The 18264-nt window shown below is 42.0% G+C and overlaps 2 protein-coding genes across 4 annotated transcripts in view; both read right to left on the bottom strand.

Moving 5' to 3' along the window:
• Window positions 1–7853, bottom strand: part of PPP1R36 (protein phosphatase 1 regulatory subunit 36) — a 53584-nt gene extending 45731 nt beyond the window's left edge. The window contains exons 1-3 of one of the 3 annotated variants that reach the window (XM_064292594.1): window positions 4453–4539; window positions 3231–3295; window positions 2878–3022 (exon numbers count right to left, since the gene is read on the bottom strand). In XM_064292594.1, coding sequence (XP_064148664.1) covers window positions 2878–3022; window positions 3231–3258 — 173 coding nt within the window. In that variant the 5' untranslated portion in view covers window positions 3259–3295; window positions 4453–4539. Of the gene's footprint in view, window positions 1–2877 lie in introns of all 3 variants that reach the window. The other 2 variants (XM_003408708.4, XM_064292593.1) reach the window with 2 other exon arrangements.
• Window positions 7854–10558: 2705 nt separating this feature from the next.
• Window positions 10559–12613, bottom strand: HSPA2 (heat shock protein family A (Hsp70) member 2). Its single transcript, XM_010588688.3, has one exon. The coding sequence runs from the start codon at window positions 12481–12483 to the stop codon at window positions 10576–10578; it is 1908 nt and encodes a 635-aa protein (XP_010586990.2). The 5' UTR covers window positions 12484–12613; the 3' UTR covers window positions 10559–10575.
• Between the last annotated feature and the right edge of the window lie 5651 nt (window positions 12614–18264).

Raw genomic sequence — 18264 nt, 5'->3', positions numbered from 1 at the left:
AGGCCTTTGGCATCAGACAACTCTTGGTTCAAAATGTCAGTTCTGCTACTTATTGGCTATATGACTTTAGCTCAGTTGTTTAATCTCCCTGAGCCTTGTTGCTTCATCTATAAAATGGGAATATTAATGCTGACCTTCTATGGCTATTGTAAGGATTAGAAAAATATTCAAATGTCTGGCACAGAACAGATACATAACAGATTGTCACTGTTGTTAGTTGCCATCGAGTAGATTGCAACTACATGTGTGCGGAGCAGAAATGTATTCCATCAGGTTTTTAAGGCTGTTCAAGGTCTTCAGAAGCAAATCACCAGGCAACTCTTACAAGGCACCTCTGGGTGGTTTTGAACCATCAACCTTCTGGCTAGTAGTTGAGTGCTTAACTGTCTGTACCACCCAGGAACCCCTAACAACAGATAGTGGCTAGTGTTGTTAGTTTAGCAATACACTTTTTTAAAAAATTACTGTGGTAATATATATATAACAAAAAGTTCACCATTTTAAGCATTTTTGAGTAGACAATTCAATGACATCAATTACATTCATCACATTGTGCAACCACCACCACTATGTATTTCCAGGAGTTTTTCACTACCCCAAACAGAAACTCAGTACTCCTTAAGCAGTAACTCCGTAGTCTCCCTTCCTGCCAGCACTGGTAACCACTAATAAACTTTTGTCTCTCTGCACTTGTCTATTCCAGGTATTTCATGCAAGTGGGATCATACAATATTTGTCCTTTTGTGTCTGACTTATTTCACTCAGCATAATGTTTTCAAGGTTCATCCTCGTTGTAGTATTAGAACTTCATTTCTCTTTATGGCTGAATAATATTCCATTGCATGTATACACTACATTTTCTTTATCCATTCACCTGTTGATGGATATAGGTTGTTTCTAGCTTTTGGTTATTGTGAAAAAGCTATACACTTTTAATAGATTCAGCATTTTCTCAATGGACATTAAAATTAGTTTTTTCTAATCTAGTAATTTCACCGGAACCCTGGTGGCGTAGTGGTTAAGCCCTCAGCTGCTATCTAAAAGGTTAATGGTTCAACCCACCAGCAGCCCCGCCGGAGAAAGATGTGGCAGTCAGCTCCCATGAAGATTTACAGCCTTGGAAACCCTATAGGGCAGTTCTACTCTTCTTCTAGGGTCTCTGTGAGTCGGAATCCACTCGATGGCAATGGGTAGCAATTTTACCTCGTAAAATTTACCTTTTATTGCATCACATATAATATAGTCCCGTTCATGTGAGACTGCATTTCTAACTCCAGAAGACAACGTTATATAGTATTTAAGAACATGGACTCTGCACCAAACACACCTGGATTAAAATCATTTTAGCCACCTCCTAGGTATGTGATTTGGTCAAGTCACTTAGCTTCCTCAAATTGCTTAGCCCTTCCAAACCTCAGTCTCTTCATCTGTAAAACTGAGTGGATATGTAGCTATTTTAAAAGGTTGGTGAACTGATTAGTTGTGTCTGGCACACAGGAAGCCCGTTGCCATCTAGTAGGACAGTGTAGAACTGCCCCATAGAGTTTCCAAGGAGTGGCTACTAGATTCGAACTGCTGACCTTCTGGTTCACAACTGAGCTCTTAACCCCGCACCACCAGGGCCCCATAGAAAGCAGTTGATAAATGTTAACAGAAAGTAATAATACCTGGAGCTGTTCAAATTCTTAACAACCGTTATCTCCAAATAGTGGAACTGCTGCCCTAAAGGCAAATAAAAACCTGTTGCCATTGAGTCAATGCCGACTCACGGTGCAAATACAAACTAGAAATAAGGAAGACACCTCCCCAACAGTCACACCAACCACTCCCACCCCTGCCTTTTAGTTTCAGCATTTACTTTACTGCACTTGTAATCGTGCAAGTTCTTTCTCAGTCTCTTTGAAAACTATGTAAATCAAAAACTCCTACCTCCTACTTTCCTGAAAGGAGATTAGCATAACTTCAGGTATCCTACCATAAAGACTCTTGAAAATCAGCAATTTTATTTTGAAAATACAAACACATGGTTAGTTGTATCCACTTAACTATATAAAGGGTACAATTTCTTTCTTTTTTTTGGGGGGGTGTAAAATTTCTGTCTTTGCAAACTATCAGATTGCCGTGATGCATCACATTCTGGTTTAATGCTTATTCAATAATAAAAGTTTTCCTTTTTTTTTTTTGTGGAGAGATTTTCTGGATTGGGAGTAGATTTTGTTTTTAATTATATTTCCTCAACACTGCAGATACTGACATTATTCTTTGTAGTCTTCTTCATTGCTTGAATTATTTTTTACCCCAAGCACATATAATTTTTATAAAAAGAAAATAAAGCTTTGTTAAAATTTACCTTCTGAATATGGGGGAGGTCAGCACAATTGGACTAAATCAAAAGCAAAGAAGTTTCCTGAATAAACTGAATGCTTCTAAGCCTACCATAGCAGGGGCAGGGGTCTGGGGACCATGGTTTCAGGGGACATCTAAGTCAACTGGCTTAATAAAATCTATTAAGAAAACATTCTGCATCACACTTTGAAGAGTGGCGTCTGGGGTCTTAAAGGCTAGCAAGCAGCCATCTGAGATGCATCAATTGGTCTCAACCCACCTGGATCAAAGGAGAATGAAGAACACCAAGGACACAAGGTGATTATGAGTCCAAGAGACAGAAAGGGCCATATGAACCAGAGACTACATCATCCTGAGACCAAAAGAACTAGATGGTGCCCAGCTAAAACCGATGACTGCCCTGACAGGGAACACAACAGAGAACCCCTGAGGGAGCAGGAGAGCAGTGGGATGCACACCCCAAATTCTCATAAGACCAGACTTAATGGTCTGACTGAGACTGGAAGGACCCTGGTGGTCATGGCCCCAGACCTTCTGTTGGCCCAGGACAGGAACCATTCCCGAAGACAACTCTTCAGACACGGATTGGACTGGACAATGGGTTGGAGAGGGATGCTGGTGAGGAGTGAGCTTCTTGGATCAGGTGGACACTTGAGACTATGTTGGTATCTCCTGCCTGGAGGGGAGATGAGAGGGCAGAGGGGGTTAGAAGCTGGCGAAATGGACATGAAAAGAGAGAGTGGAGGGAGAGAGCAGGCTGTCTCGTTAGGGGGAGAGTAACTGGGAGTGTGTAGCAAGGTGTATATGGGTTTTTGTGTGAGAGACTGACTTGATTTGTAAACTTTCACTTAAAGCACAATAAAAATTATTAAAAAAAAATTTACCTTCTGAATTCAAGAGTTTTGGCATCATCTCTCCAGTACCACATCCCTAATCGTAATTCCGAATGCTGTAAAATGAAATGATTGCAGCAAAAATAATCAGAAGTTCAGTTTACAACGCACAGGGCACAATGAACCTTCAATAATAACTCCTACTAGTTGCTCTGACACAGTGGCTGCAACCATGGGCTCAAGCGTAACAAAGACCGTAAGCATGGCGCAGGACCTGGCAGCGTTTCTTTCTGCGGTATATAGGATCGCTATGAACCAACTCCACCACACCTAACAATAACAAGTTGCTCTTAACCAGATTCAATAAAGACGTAGAAATTTAAAGTTTTTTTTTTAAGTTAAAGCCAAGATTTTATCCTTTTTGTTTCTAGGTGTTTCAGTTTCTAGTTTCAGTAGAAAGGAAGGAAAGAAACTTCACTTATGTTGCACATGGCTCAAGGCTCAGCATAACAGTTTACAGATGAATTGGGGCTCGTACAACAATAAACTGATGGCTAGGGAAGCTTTAATCTATTCGCTAAGACAGACTTTCCTAAGGATAAGGAGGACCCCTGGTAGTTCAGTGGTTAAGCGCTCAGCTAAGGTCACTGGAACCCACCAGCTGCTTCGTGAGAAAAACGTGTGGCAGTCTGCTTCCATAAAGATTTACCGCCTTGGAAATCCTATGGGGCAGTTCTACTTTGTACTACAGGGTCACTACGAATCGACTCGCTGGCAACCCGCTTGGGGTTTTTTGTTTTGTTCTGTTTTGAACAGGAGGCGGCGGCTATAACACTGACGCCGCCCATCTGGGGGAAGTCGGCAAAGAACAAACCTATCCTTGGCACTTAGTGGTAGATCCCAACGTACCAGCCTTTCATCTCTCGGGTCCCACCCAGAGCCAGACAGCTTTCTCCGCAGTAGGGATATTTTGCAATCAACCAATTAGAGGTGAGAAAAGGGAACTTTCGTAAATATCTAAATATTTGCGTAGGGAGCCAGAATTCAATTCCGTGTGCCGAATGCGCCTCTAGGTTTGTTTTTGTAGGCAAACTGCCCACATCACTTGAAGCACTGCTCACCCAGGGACTAAGGTAGCGACTCGCCTCTGGCGAGGAGGGCAGGGGGCGCAGCAAAGGTAAATGAGGGCGTCTCGGTCCCCCGACGAAGCAGCACTGGCTCCCGCCGCGCCTCCCACCCGCTGCGGTGTGGGGGCCGCCAAGTCTGCACTTACATGCTGCCGGGCAGCAGCCTGACCGTTCAGTTTCTTTCTCCTGGAGTAAAACTCGGGCACCGCAAACATGGCCTCCTCTTGTTCGCGTCACAGCGTTGCGGAGGCAACCGCCCGCAGACACCTGGGAACGCGGCCCGAGGCGCCCCGTGGGGCGGGCAGAGACCCCGCTTCCGCCATGGACTGCGCAGACGTCTGCCCGCCAGCAAGGCGTTCTCCTGAGATCCCTGCAGCATCCCCTGTTACTCCATCCACCGCCGTACAACCTTTGCTCGCGGTGACTTCTTGGTTTTCCCATAGTAAAACCGACCAGGGGTTAATTCTTTGGTTTACTCACAGCATCCTAACCGTTAAGATAAGCCACTTGACTGTCGAATTGGAGTAACTAGATTCAGTTCTGGAGGGACCATCCATTTGGTCCAGACTTAATGTCGGCACTCTTAAGGTTCAAACCCGGATTGGCCCTAGACTGATGGGCAACGTGGGGTGGGGGAGAGACGTAGTGTAGTCTAAGTATGGAAATAAGGTTTTCAAAACTTGGTTCTGCTCCTTCACTAGCTGTGGAATCTAAGTTAACTCTGATCCTGCTTCCTCATCTTAAAACACCCAAATCAAGGGTTATGAGAATTTTTAAGGAGTAATGTGTGTAAAGCATTTGGTTTAATACTCTGGGGCTCAAAGCAGAGAACCTTGCTTTATGTCAAAGGGTACTCCGTTGATATTTTTACATTTACACTTATTTTCACTTTTCAAATCATGTGTCTTGTAATTCTTGCTTCTGAATTGACAGTGCAGATTCTGGATATTTTTTTCCTTCCCACACCAATGTGGGCAACGCTAGATGATGCAACATGATTGGGAATGCTTAGCAGCATTCAGCTTTTGTATCTCCACAGCTTAACTGGCATAAGAGATGCTCGGTAAATGACTGTGTATTTCCTTAATAAACTTTAAAAATATGGCAATAGATATCCCACTATATCCTTCCACCACCACTGCCCTCTCAAGTCTCACTACTTGGTAACACACAATCACTGGTTACCAAAACCAGTTGACTTTTATGACTCATGGTGATCCCATGTGTGTCAGAGTGGAACTACAGTCCAGTGGCTAATTTTTTGGAAGTAGAACGGTGCCTCTGAGTGGACTGGAGCCTCCAACCTTTTGATTACCAGCAAATTAATACTATGTTTAAAGTGAGCTTGTTTTGAAATTTCACACATCTCAAATGCTGTAGACAACCTGTTATATCTTGTTTTGACAGGTGTCTAGATGTATCGCCTTAGAACACCACACAGTCACTGGTTACAGCAGTATAAAATTGTAATCACCTGGATTCATGTATCACTAACTTGAGTCAGTTGTTGGTAGCTGTTCAGGTTGGCTCAGATACACTGAAACCCACCTACGCATTGGCAGTGGTGGATTGAGGCCTGCTTATTACAGGATGAGTCACTTAAAAAGGAATGAGAATATCCCAGTCGCCAAAAGCTTTTCACCAGTTAATTTAAACTTGGGGAGGTAGGGAGGCAGGGAGAAATAATAAGCTAAAGCTCCAGAAAGGACAAAGAAAGACCAAGCAATCTGGATGGGATTCAGTCACCTCACGATCATTATCAGCAAGATCTTATTAAATATACTAGGTCAGTCAACCTCTTGCACTTGATCCCAATGAGTGGAGAAGTGCTAACACAAAACCCAAATCTAATATAACTCACCATAGTCAGTCTAACTTTAGGCTGTCTAACGTACAAAAAAACTGAGGTATAAATAAGTTACTGAGAACCCAAAACAATGACTCATAAATTACATGACAGGTTATTTCACATGTGGTAGAGGGATATAATATTTAAAGGAATTTTATAACTCTGAAGGGACTTTATGCTTCTGTATCACCATACCCTAAGAAAAGTGCTAATTATAGTAAGGAAAGAAAAAAAAAGAAAATTTTTTTTTTTTTTTTTAAGGAAAGAAAAGATGGATCTAAATCATTATTTATTCTAAAAAATGACGTGCTGATTGCTTAGGTTAGATTTTTCACCAGTTAAGTTTTTCTTAAAAATAATGAAATTAGAAATTCACAACTTAAACTGCAAATAGAATTTTTTTTCCTTTTCAAAGCAAATTCACATTGTAGTGTAGGTATAAAGGTACCTTCTAAATATTTGTAATTTCAAGTGTTAAATGAGGGAAAGATTTTTTTTGCCTAATTAACACAAGCTCCTCAATGTCATTGGTTGCCCTCAAGTTGATCCTGACTCATGGCGATCCATGTGTGCAGAGTAGAACTGCTCTGGAGGATTTTCAAGGCTGTCACATTTCAGAAACAGATCGCCAGGCCTATCTTCAAGAGGCCTCTGGGTAGGTTTGAACTGCCAACTTTTTGGCTAATAGTCAAGCACTTAATGCTTTGTACCACCCAGGGACTCCATTCAAGGTCATATTAACTACCTAAAAATAGAACTAAATTGCTTGTCTCAGGTACTAGGCCCAAGACATTAACTGAAAACAGCGTATGTTTATACTATGGAAAAGCCGTAATGGACAGATTTGCATAGTGTTGTTAACCCTAACTAAAAAAATTAACTGTACATGTAAGAAAACAGAAATGTCAGATTTTGGATTATCAACTCCATTTTTGGTTGCTTATTTCCCCAAATTTCTATTCACAAACATAACAATCTAATCTACACTGAAAGGGGTGAAGGAAAGGGCCTGTGGCTTTTGATTTCTTCTAAGGGAAAGACATTTCAACTTTTAGTATCCCCTTATTAAATTTCAAAATGCATATATACCCTGAAATATTCCCATTCTCTGAGATAGATCAAGAATACTGGCTTTTTCTAAAGATCCATAATTTTTCTTCGAAGAATAAAATTCTGTATCTAATTTTAACATTTAAGGATAGTTCTTCCAGTTTACTCACACCTGAAGTGTTTACACATTAAGTAAATGGAAGCCATTGAATATTCCTGTTGCTCCTTAACCTAAATATATATATATATATATATATTCCCTTAGCAACTGTCTTGTGATGTTTGGATTTAAGAATTTCCAAAACTTCAATTTAAATCCAGTGTTATGTTGAAGGGGAACATACCTCACAACACAACTTTTATAAACTACATTCAATTTAAAGTAGGTGAATGCTTTATCGTGGTCCCAGTATTTGAGATTCATAAAAATATTATCTTTTTATCTCATCCAGATGGCCTGTTGAAGATTATACATATGAAAATATTTAAATTCTCACTAAGCGTCGTTGACATATTGAATAGGTGATAAATACCCTATTGCATATGTTAAGTTTAAAAATGTAAATAACATCAATATGCCTAATGTACAAGTTTTAATGCTTTTCATTATACATACCAAATTAATACTATGTTTAAAGTGAGTTTGTCTTGAAATTTCATACATCTCAAATACTGTAAACAACCTGTTATATCTTGTTTTGACAGGCATCTAGATTTATTGCCTTTGAACAAGCACAAGTATGTTTATCAGACATTTCAGGCAAGAAGAATTTAAGTACCTATTCTGAGAGGTGTACTTTTTCAATCCTTCAGCATTCTGCTTTAGTCATGACTAGTCTCTAGCATAATTTATTAACTTTCAAGTTCAAGAGATTCTAATTATTCCTTAAACTGTAATTTAGCCCCATCCTATATCAAGTGTTTTTTCCATTGTCATTTGACTATACAGTTCCCAGGAGTTACTGGGTTACCAGTTTCAACTGACTTCTGGAAACAATGAATGGCTACTTTGGTGGCTTTATCTTAGTAATATTCAGATCTAGATAAATTTGAGAAGACAGAATTAAAGAACACTCCTCAAGAAAGCTAAGAGTCAAGAAAGCTAAGAATTATCTAAATATTACCTCCCCTTTCCCCAAGTAAGTACTTTTCAAAATAACAGAAAATGAAATATCTACGTAGATTGAGAATAGTGTTATAACAAGTCAGCAGAGGCCAGGCCATAGGGTCAAGGAGACTAACATCAGCCATTTTTGTGATACTTTAGAAACTAATCTCTTCTAAAGTGAGGTCTGAGTCATACTAGTACCAAACTGCACTTACAAAAAAACTCCATTATATTTTGAAGTTAGGGCAAGGAATAAACACTTTCAACAAATAAAAGACTAACAAAGGATTAATACAATGGGTATTATCTTGGTAAAACTCCTATTTATGTTAAAAGTTACTCTAAGACTAGCATTCACCTGACTCTGTTAAGTACTAAGGTAGTCTGTCAAACATTTCTGTAGTCAAATGAAACACCCTTAGTACTTCCGCATTGAAAACTTTCCACCAACATGGCAACGCGAGCACAGGTAAACCCGAGTCATCTTCAGCTTTTTAGAGTCAATTACCTTTAAAAAAAATTTGGGCTTATTTTGAAATAATTTCACAACTGCCGTTCTGCCCCCGACTTCCCCACCACTATGAGACTTGAGACCTGCTAAAAAGAGAAAAAAAGCTTCTATGTACATAAGATTCAAGTCTTGCGAAAGGGTCATTACCAAAGCCTAATATTCTTAGGCTAAATTGTTCTAATTTTTAAATTGTAATTCTTAGCATTATTCTAAAAGGTGATCTCACCATATGACACAAAATGGTCCACTACTAAATTCAAAATATTGTTTCTGTAATTCTAACCAACAACATGATGCAAATCTACATCACTTGGAAAGAGATATCAAAATGTCTGTGTGGTAAAAACATGCATTTTTAAAATTAGCTTTATTGAATTTCTCAAAAGTTCCCCTCAAAGAGAATAAATCAGAACAAAGCAGGCATCACTCCATGAAAAAATAAACACGAGCCCCCTTTTCCCAAGGATGTGAATTTTGAAGCTTAAGCCTGGGATAATGGATATTCCTATCTGCAAGAGTCTCAAACCAGGTTTATAGGAAAATGGGCAAGTTGTATATTAACAAAATACAGAACTATCTTGTAGTTTGTCTTTAAAAAAAAACTATTCTAGTGATCTAAGGCAGGCATTGCAATGGCATTATGATCCTCAAATCAGAAAAAAAAAATTACCTAATATTAACTTGCCTCCTCCGAAGTAATTATAACAGCTGGAAAAAAAAATGTGTCCTAGAATGGAATTTGCCTTAGACTCATAAGTTGAGGTGTTTTACAAGAATATGAAAGTTTAAACAAGTTTGACTAAATTTAGATTCAATATTAAGTCACTTTAAAGCTTGCCTGCCGGCTCTGGTTTCAGGCGTAGTTATCTCACAGAAAGCAACTTATTTCCATAACCTGTGGATATTGTTAGAAAACAATTCCTGCCTCAGCTATGGTTAGTTTAGAGAAAGAATTAGTTTATACTTAACCCCAGAGTATAGCTTTTATTTTGTTGGAATATTCAGGTGAGTTCTCATTTGAACACTTAAGCCAAACCTTAGGAGCCTGGATACACTGGAAGACCCCAGTTTCTGTACAAGTTTCTTTATTAAAAAGAAAAAAAAAAGTTTACCCAGATCTTCTCCCCTTAAATTGTTGGTAATTCAAGGCAGGAACCTCATCTGAGAATTAGACAAGATTAGGTTAGATAAATTTCACATCATACTAATATCTTAAAGACCAACATGGGTAAAACAGTAAAATTAGGGAAAATTGAGAACTCCAAGGCAGTAATTTTGACATCAATTGCAGCTTTACTTTAAAATTTGTATTCATGCATTTGTTTGCAAAAAGTATGCCTGTCCTTAAAATTACTGCAATGTTCACTTTAAAGTACTATGTAAAAATAAACAATTCAAGCTTCTATATTTTTTATAGCCCTAAACTTCCAAGGACAGGTGTGCAAACGTCAAGTTTCTCATCTCAAACAAATCTCCATGCACAAACTAAGCTAACCAAAAATGCTCAAGTCAGTAAACATGCAAAATGCATTAAAGAGAAACCTCAAATAGTGATTTTTAAAATCAAACTTTAGAACTAACCTTTTATAATTAAACTAAGTTTTTGCACCTTTCCTTTCACATGCATACACCGGCCTAAAGACTTTCAACAATAGATTTTGTACTTGGCACAATGGCATTTCAAAGAAGAAACAAAAACAACAGAAAAAAGAGAGAAAGGAAAAGAGGTTTACGCTGACTCGAGTGCAAGTTTAGTCCACTTCCTCGATGGTCGGTCCCCCGGAGGCTCCGGACCCGCCACCGCCAGGGCCGCCTTGGTAAAGTTTGCTGATGATGGGGTTGCACACTCTTTCGAGCTCCTTCTGCTTGTGTTCATACTCGTCTTTCTCTGCCATCTGGTTTCGGTCGAGCCAGCTGATCACCTCCTGGCACTTGTCGAGGATCTTGTTTTTGTCCTGCTCGCTAATCTTGCCCCTCAGTTTCTCGTCTTCCACCGTCTGCTTGATGTTGTAGGTATAGGACTCCACTGCGTTTTTGGCGGCGACCCGGTCGCGATTGGCCTCATCTTCCGACTTGTACCGCTCCGCCTCCTGCACCATCCGGTCAATGTCATCCTTGCTCAGACGACCCTTGTCGTTGGTGATGGTGATTTTGTTTTCCTTACCGGTGCTCTTGTCGGCGGCGGTGACGTTGAGGATGCCGTTGGCGTCGATGTCGAAGGTGACCTCGATCTGGGGGACGCCGCGGGGCGCGGGGGGAATCCCGGTCAGGTCGAATTTGCCCAGCAGGTTATTGTCCTTGGTCATGGCCCGTTCGCCCTCGTACACCTGCACCAGCACGCTGCTCTGGTTGTCTGAGTAGGTCGTGAAGGTCTGCGTCTGCTTGGTAGGGATGGTGGTGTTTCTCTTGATGAGTGGGGTCATGACGCCGCCAGCCGTCTCGATGCCCAGCGACAACGGGGTCACGTCGAGCAGCAGCAGGTCTTGCACGTTCTCCGACTTGTCCCCGATGAGGATGGCCGCCTGCACCGCGGCACCGTAAGCCACCGCCTCGTCGGGGTTGATGCTCTTGTTCAGCTCCTTGCCATTGAAGAAATCCTGCAGCAGCTTCTGGATCTTGGGGATGCGCGTGGAGCCGCCCACCAGGACGATCTCTTGTATTTGGCCCTTGTCCAGCTTGGCGTCGCGCAGCGCCTTCTCCACCGGTTCCAGGGTCCCGCGGAAGAGGTCGGCGTTGAGCTCCTCGAAGCGGGCGCGGGTGATGGACGTGTAGAAGTCCACGCCCTCGTAGAGCGAGTCGATCTCGATGCTGGCCTGCGTAGACGAGCTCAGGGTGCGCTTGGCGCGCTCGCAGGCGGTGCGCAGCCGCCGCACGGCCCGCTTGTTGGGCCCAATGTCCTTCTTGTGCTTGCGCTTGAACTCCTCCGCCAGGTGGCTCACCATGCGGTTGTCGAAGTCCTCGCCGCCCAGGTGGGTGTCCCCGGCGGTGGACTTCACCTCGAAGATGCCGTCCTCGATGGTCAGGATGGACACGTCGAAGGTGCCGCCACCCAGGTCAAAGATGAGCACGTTCTTCTCGCCGCCCGCGCAGCCCTTCTTGTCCAGGCCGTAAGCGATGGCCGCCGCCGTGGGCTCGTTGATGATGCGCAGCACGTTGAGGCCGGTGATGGTGCCCGCGTCCTTGGTGGCCTGGCGCTGCGAGTCATTGAAATAGGCCGGCACGGTGATGACCGCGCTCTGCACCTTGCCCCCCAGGTAGGCTTCGGCGATCTCCTTCATCTTCGTGAGGACCATGGAGGAGATCTCCTCCGGGAAGAAGGTCTTGATTTCGCCCTTGTACTCCACCTGCACTTTGGGCTTCCCTCCCTCGCTCACCACCCGGAACGGCCAGTGTTTCATGTCCGACTGCACTGTGGCGTCCTCGAACTTGCGTCCGATCAGCCTCTTGGCGTCGAAGATGGTGTTGGTGGGGTTCATGGCCACCTGGTTCTTGGCGGCGTCGCCGATCAGGCGCTCGGTGTCGGTGAAGGCTACGTAGCTGGGGGTGGTGCGGTTGCCCTGGTCGTTGGCGATGATCTCGACCTTGCCATGTTGGAAGACCCCCACGCACGAGTAGGTGGTGCCCAGGTCGATGCCGATAGCCGGGCCGCGGGCAGACATCCTGATTGAAAGGCAGGCAAGCGAAGTTAGAGGAGAAAACTCGGGGCAGAAAACGCTACGGTGTCAACAAACGGCCGCCTCACACCGTACACCGCGAGCGCGACCAGCGTCTCCTCGCTACCCGCCTGGGCTCCTCGCTTTTATAACCGCCTCCCCGCCGCCTTCTGGAAACGCCCAGAGCCTATCCACCCTCGGGACTGCCCGAACAAACTCTTGCTGCCCCGCCACAGGCTTGCCCGGCTTGGAGTGACCGGCCTGTGGCCCAACAGATTTCAAATTGGATGAGGGGCGGAGCCCGGCCGGCGCGAGGAAGGCAAGGGGCGGCCGTTATGCAAATGAGCCGTCTCGGCGTCTCCGCAGCCGCTTAGACCGCGGCGCCTTGCACGAGGCCGGCAGCTTGAGGGCGTTAGGCTCGCGCCCCGCCTCGCCCCGAGCTTTTTCGCGATCTTTGCCTTTTCCTAAGGCGGGATTCGTCGACGCCCACCGGATTGGCAGGGCAGGCGACCAATGAACGTCATGGACTCCAAGGCGGGGCGGGAAAGGTTTGGGCGTGGCGCGGGGAGGAGGCGTAGGGGCCGTCTCGGTGGGAGGGGTGGCTTGTGCTCTTGGTCGTGTGCTTCAGGGCGTTTAGTGCCCGGATCCTGACTAAGAGAACGCGACAGGGCGGCGGGGTTCTTGCTGAGTTGGTTGCGTTGAGGCTTTGCGGCCGGAACCGGCTTTTTTTTCTGTCTGCACCGTACAAGATGAGGGGACGGGCACTGGCATGGCCAGGGAGCTGGGGCGGCTTGCACAGCTGGGGACAAAAAGATACGAAACGGAAGTTCTTGAACGGTGGTCGGTCTACTAGACTTTTATATTGAGTGCTTCGCAGTGTCTCTGGGTGTGAGCGCTCGATAAAAACTGCGTAGCGGGGAAAAGCTGAGCCCCAGGAGAGGTGACCGTTTCCCGCGCCAAGCTCCAGGCGCCTGAGGCATGGGGACGGGAATGGCCGCCACTCGGCCTCGCAGGACCCTGCGTTTGAACTTTGTACGCATCACTTTTCTTTTTTTCCTACTTGTCATAGCATTTTAAGCTTCCTGGTTTCATCTCTCTGTTCTCCCTGTTGTTTTCCTTATTTTCGGTTTCAAGTGCTTTATCCACCCCTTAAGTTCTTCACGGGAAGATATAAAAATTAAAATCTGCACGTTGACACACTATAAAGTAACCCAGTCTCGCTCCCTGCACGACTCTCTCATCCCCACCATATGCACACACGATCCTGCTTATGACCGAGTTACCTCGAGTTAACTGAATAAGATTCCTTTTTTTTAGCCATGATGAAATTACATTAGAAGCATAAGCCCTCAACGAGAAAGCAGATGAATAGAAGTGCAGTGCATTCACTCATGTTTAAGAAGAATATGAGAATAGTCTGCAAAGTACTATCTGTCGCCAGATGACAGGAGGTAGAAGCTGGCTATTATAAGTGCACACTGTGCTAGGCATGGGGTACAAAGGCAAATGGTCTGTCCTTAAGAGGTTGAGTGTTTAACAGAGAAGTAAACAATTCTAGAGAAGTGCTGGGAGAAAGATGCTATGGGAACACAGAGGAGGAGCCACAAGACAGGAGAGAGTGTGTTCGTGAGGGCTTCCTGAAAGAGATGACATGTCTGAGCTCAGCAATGATGTTTGCCAGCAAAGAAGAGAGTCGGTATGAGTCGGAATCAACTGGACAACGGATTTTTTTTTGGCGGGGGGAGGCAAAAATGAGATCAGTGTGCGCTAGGGAGAAGTACAAGTTCCCTGGGAAAGATTAGTGTCACTAGAAGTGGATGGGTACAGGCAAGAAATGGCCTCTTCAAGTTGTTTTTGTTTTTGGTTGTAGTGGAGTTGGTTCCAATTCACAGGGACCTTACGTACAACAGAAAGAACACTGCCCAGTCGGCTGTCATTCTCACAATCGTTGTTATGTTTGAGCTCATTGTTGCAGCCACTGTGTCAATCCATCTCTTGAGGGTCTTCCTCTTTTTTGCTGTCGCTCTACGAAGCATGATGTCCTTCCGGAAGGACTGGTCCCTCCTGATAACATGTCCAAAGTATGTGAGAGTAGTCTCGCCATCCTTGCTTCTACTGAACATTGTGGCTGTACTTCTGTTTAGGTGGACATGATCAATTTAAGGGCTTTGTGCCATGGTCTTTTTCCTGAAGTTATGGAAGGGGAAGGGGGAATTGTGGGAGGGAACATCCTTTGATGCAGGCTAGTAAGGTAAAGTGCATATGAGAGTTGTGTGAGACAGTACTGAAGAAAGCTTTTGTCTGAGAAACACAGAAGTTACGTGTGACGAAAAGGTAACATTGACAAATTCCTATAAAGTCAATGAAGGTTTAAGGTTCTTTTACCTAGCTGTGTATGTAATTTCTAGCTTTTAAAAAACACACATGCCATTAATGTGTTAGTCTCATTGGTTAAATAGTACTGTTTTTAACCACAATTATCATCCTCTTCTCCATTAAAGAAGTTAAAAATTCTTGAAATTGGAAACATTTTTTAGAAAGTATTAGAAAACAGTGACAAAAAAAAATTTCTATTGAAGCTTCCTTACATTGTGAATACACATCTCTTAGAAATTCTTGTCTTTTATGTAGTTAAACAACTGGTCAGTTTTTTGTACTGTGGTGGCTTGCATGTTGCTATCATGCTGGAACCTATGCCACTGGTATTTCAAATTATCAGCACGGCCACCCATGGTGGACAGGTTTCAGTAGAGCTTCCAGACTTAGATAGACTAGGAATAAAGGCCTGACGATATACTTCTGAAAATAAGCCAGTGAAAACCTTATGAATCATAACACAATATTGTCCAATATAGTGCTCGAAGATGAGCCCCCTAGGTTGGGGGAAAAAAAAAAAAACATTGCCATTGAGTTGATTCCAACTCATATCAATCCTATAGGACAGAATAGAACTGTCCCATAGGGTTTCCAAGGAGCAGCTGGTGAATTCAAACTGCGACTTTTTGGTTAGCAGCTGAGCTCTTAGCCACTGCACCACCAGGGCCCCCCTGGGTTGGAAGACGCTCAAAATACTGGGTAGCTGTAACAAGGGACTCGAGCATACCAATGATCATAAAGATGGCACAGGAAAGGACAAAGTTTTATTCTGACCATGAGTCAGAGCTGACTCAAAGGCAACTAACAACAACATTTAGCTTGAAAAAGAAAGAGAGAAAGAGAAGAGGGAATTAGTGGGCTGGAGAGTAATACAAATTCCCTGTGGAACTGATGGTATGATGTGACTTAGAGACAGGATCCCAGCTATAATGGAAAACAGAAAGAACTAAGGAACAAACACAAAACTGTAAGAAACACACTTAACCCAAACAAATTAAGGTTACAGAAAAAGCAAGCAGGTTTGAGTGCTCACACACAAACCCTAAAATTAGAGCTTCAGAAGAGAGAGGTTCTTTTGTATAGTAACCATGTACCACCTCTATGTACAGTTACTACAAACAAATCTTACAGTTTAACCACCAATTCATCTTTAACACAGCTTTCTGAAACCACAGTAGCAATTATAGCTGCATTTCCCTTAGCTCTATATATTTTTTCTGCTTTAACTTTTCACCTAGTAAATTAATGTTTTATATTTTAAATGGCATCCTGAGCTTTTTCCAAAAAGACAGTATTTGCATTTTGATTTTATATGAAATAAACTTTTGCAATTCTATAACATTATTTCATGCTGATCATTCTTGGAATTTTTACACTTTCCTTATTTGTGTTGATTTTTAAAAAATCTCATTCTTTTTTTCTTTGATGACTGTGGCTCAGAATTAGTTAAAAGCATAGTCCATTAAAATTCATCAAAATAACAAATTTATGATCAAATAATATTCATTAGTGCCAGCAAGAGTGCAGCAAAACGGGCAAACTGGTGGGAATACAAATTAGTGCAATCTTTATGGAAGGCAATGTGACAATATTTATTTTTGACCTTAAATACGATCATACCCTTCATTTACTATTACTGTTTGTGGAATTCATCCTAAGGAAATAATAAAACATGCAGGCAATATTATTTATGATAGCAACAACAAAAAGGAAATGGCTTACGTTTCCAACAGTAAGAGATAACATAAAAAAAGAGACTATAGTATATCCATATGATGAAATATTATGCAGCCATAAAACGGTTTATAAGATTTTTAATCAGACAAAAATGTTCTGGGTATAAGACAAAAAAAAAAAAAAAGATGTAAGACTGTATATGCAGGATAATCTTATATATGTGAAAAAGACAACAAAATTGGTTGTCTCTAGATGGTAAGATTATTGGTAATTTTTTTAAAATTTCCTTATTGTACTTTTAAAATTGATTTTTAAAAATTTGACTATTAACATTCAGTTGAGACAGTGTTCACTAGCCCTATTAAAAAAAATTACGTACATAGAAATTAATATTGATTTTCTAAAGTGAAATCAGTTTGGCAGATTGTAAATATTAGAATATGAAATATTCCTCAAAACCCAAACTGAGGTTCCACAAAGGTTTAATGGTGGAAAAAAACTAAGAGCTTTGACAACCATCCAACTTTCTCTCACTTATCCCCAGCACTCAGAAAAGTACCTGGAACATAGTAGTATTTTACAGCTCAGCATTTATTAAAAGTGACAAAAGATACATTATTTAACCGAAGAATTGGGAATAAAAACTTCATTTTTTTTTTTTTTCCTGTAGACGAGGAAGATCCTCTGACTACCTCTTGTATTTCTCTACTAAATGGTGTTGCAGAGATTAAAAGCTAAAACAATATTTAATAAGATTTGTATAAGATACAAGGATGGATAAGGTGAGGTCTAGAGCTATGATCATGGGCAGTAAGGCATACCCTATGGATACTAGCTGAGCAAGAATAATTCTTTTTCCATTATTACTAGAAAAAAACAAACTTGTGGATTTTCCCAGAATGCCTTCAACTCCCACCCAAGCACAACCTTAATAGGGGTTTTGGATTGTTTGAAGAAGTACTGCTAGCCTGAGTAAAAGGTGAGGTAAGTAGCAGCCTATCATTTGAGGACCTATGAGCAAACTGGAGTCAAACTAGCAATTATATTTAAGATTTCCATAAATACTGCCATTTTACAATTATTTGAAAGTGTCCTAGCTCAAAATATTTCTCCAGTCACCTGCCGCTATAGGAAAACTTTCACCATTTGTTTGAGTCTTGAAAAACTTAATCTTTAAAAGTTACAATTAAACAGTAGATATAGATAGTACATTAAAAAAACAAATAGTAGAGGCTTTTCCAGAAGAGACAAGAATCTGTGGCAACAGCAAAGACAAATCATGCGTACTTCAGTTTTGTAGAGTGCTAAACCCTGGGATAGACCCTTGTGGAATAGTCTGAAATACTCTGAAGAAGTGAGGCTGTCCTATACTTGCAGAATTAGACTCAATATGCCATAACTGTTAATCCTTATTAAATTCTTAGACTGAAAATACTCCCTTCTATGTGAAACAAAATGGATTATACTGGTAAGGAAACTACTTCTCTGAGTAGTAAATTATGTTATTTTAAGAAATGAATTAACCCTCTGAGAGAGCTGAATACTATCTCAGTGGATTTTTATAATTGTTTCTTTTTGCGTTATGAGGAAACCCAATTAATGCTTTGCCACCAGTGTTTACCATGAAATAGTATTTTTCCAATAATTTCTCTATATTGAAAGAAGCCAGGAATCGGCAATAAGAGTTTTAGTTAATTCTCTTTGCTCACCTCTTAAGCTATCCAGGAACACCAG

This window comes from Loxodonta africana, chromosome 10 (genome assembly GCF_030014295.1).
Source record: "Loxodonta africana isolate mLoxAfr1 chromosome 10, mLoxAfr1.hap2, whole genome shotgun sequence".
NCBI lineage: Eukaryota > Metazoa > Chordata > Mammalia > Proboscidea > Elephantidae > Loxodonta > Loxodonta africana.
The sequence above is the reverse complement of the archived record's forward strand: the minus strand, read 5'-3'. Positions and strand labels throughout refer to the sequence as shown.

What these genes read in the sequence shown, in the direction of transcription:
- HSPA2 (XM_010588688.3), bottom strand. Translation starts at nt 12,483, where the DNA reads ATGTCTGCCCGCGGCCCGGCTATCGGCATCGACCTGGGCACCACCTAC.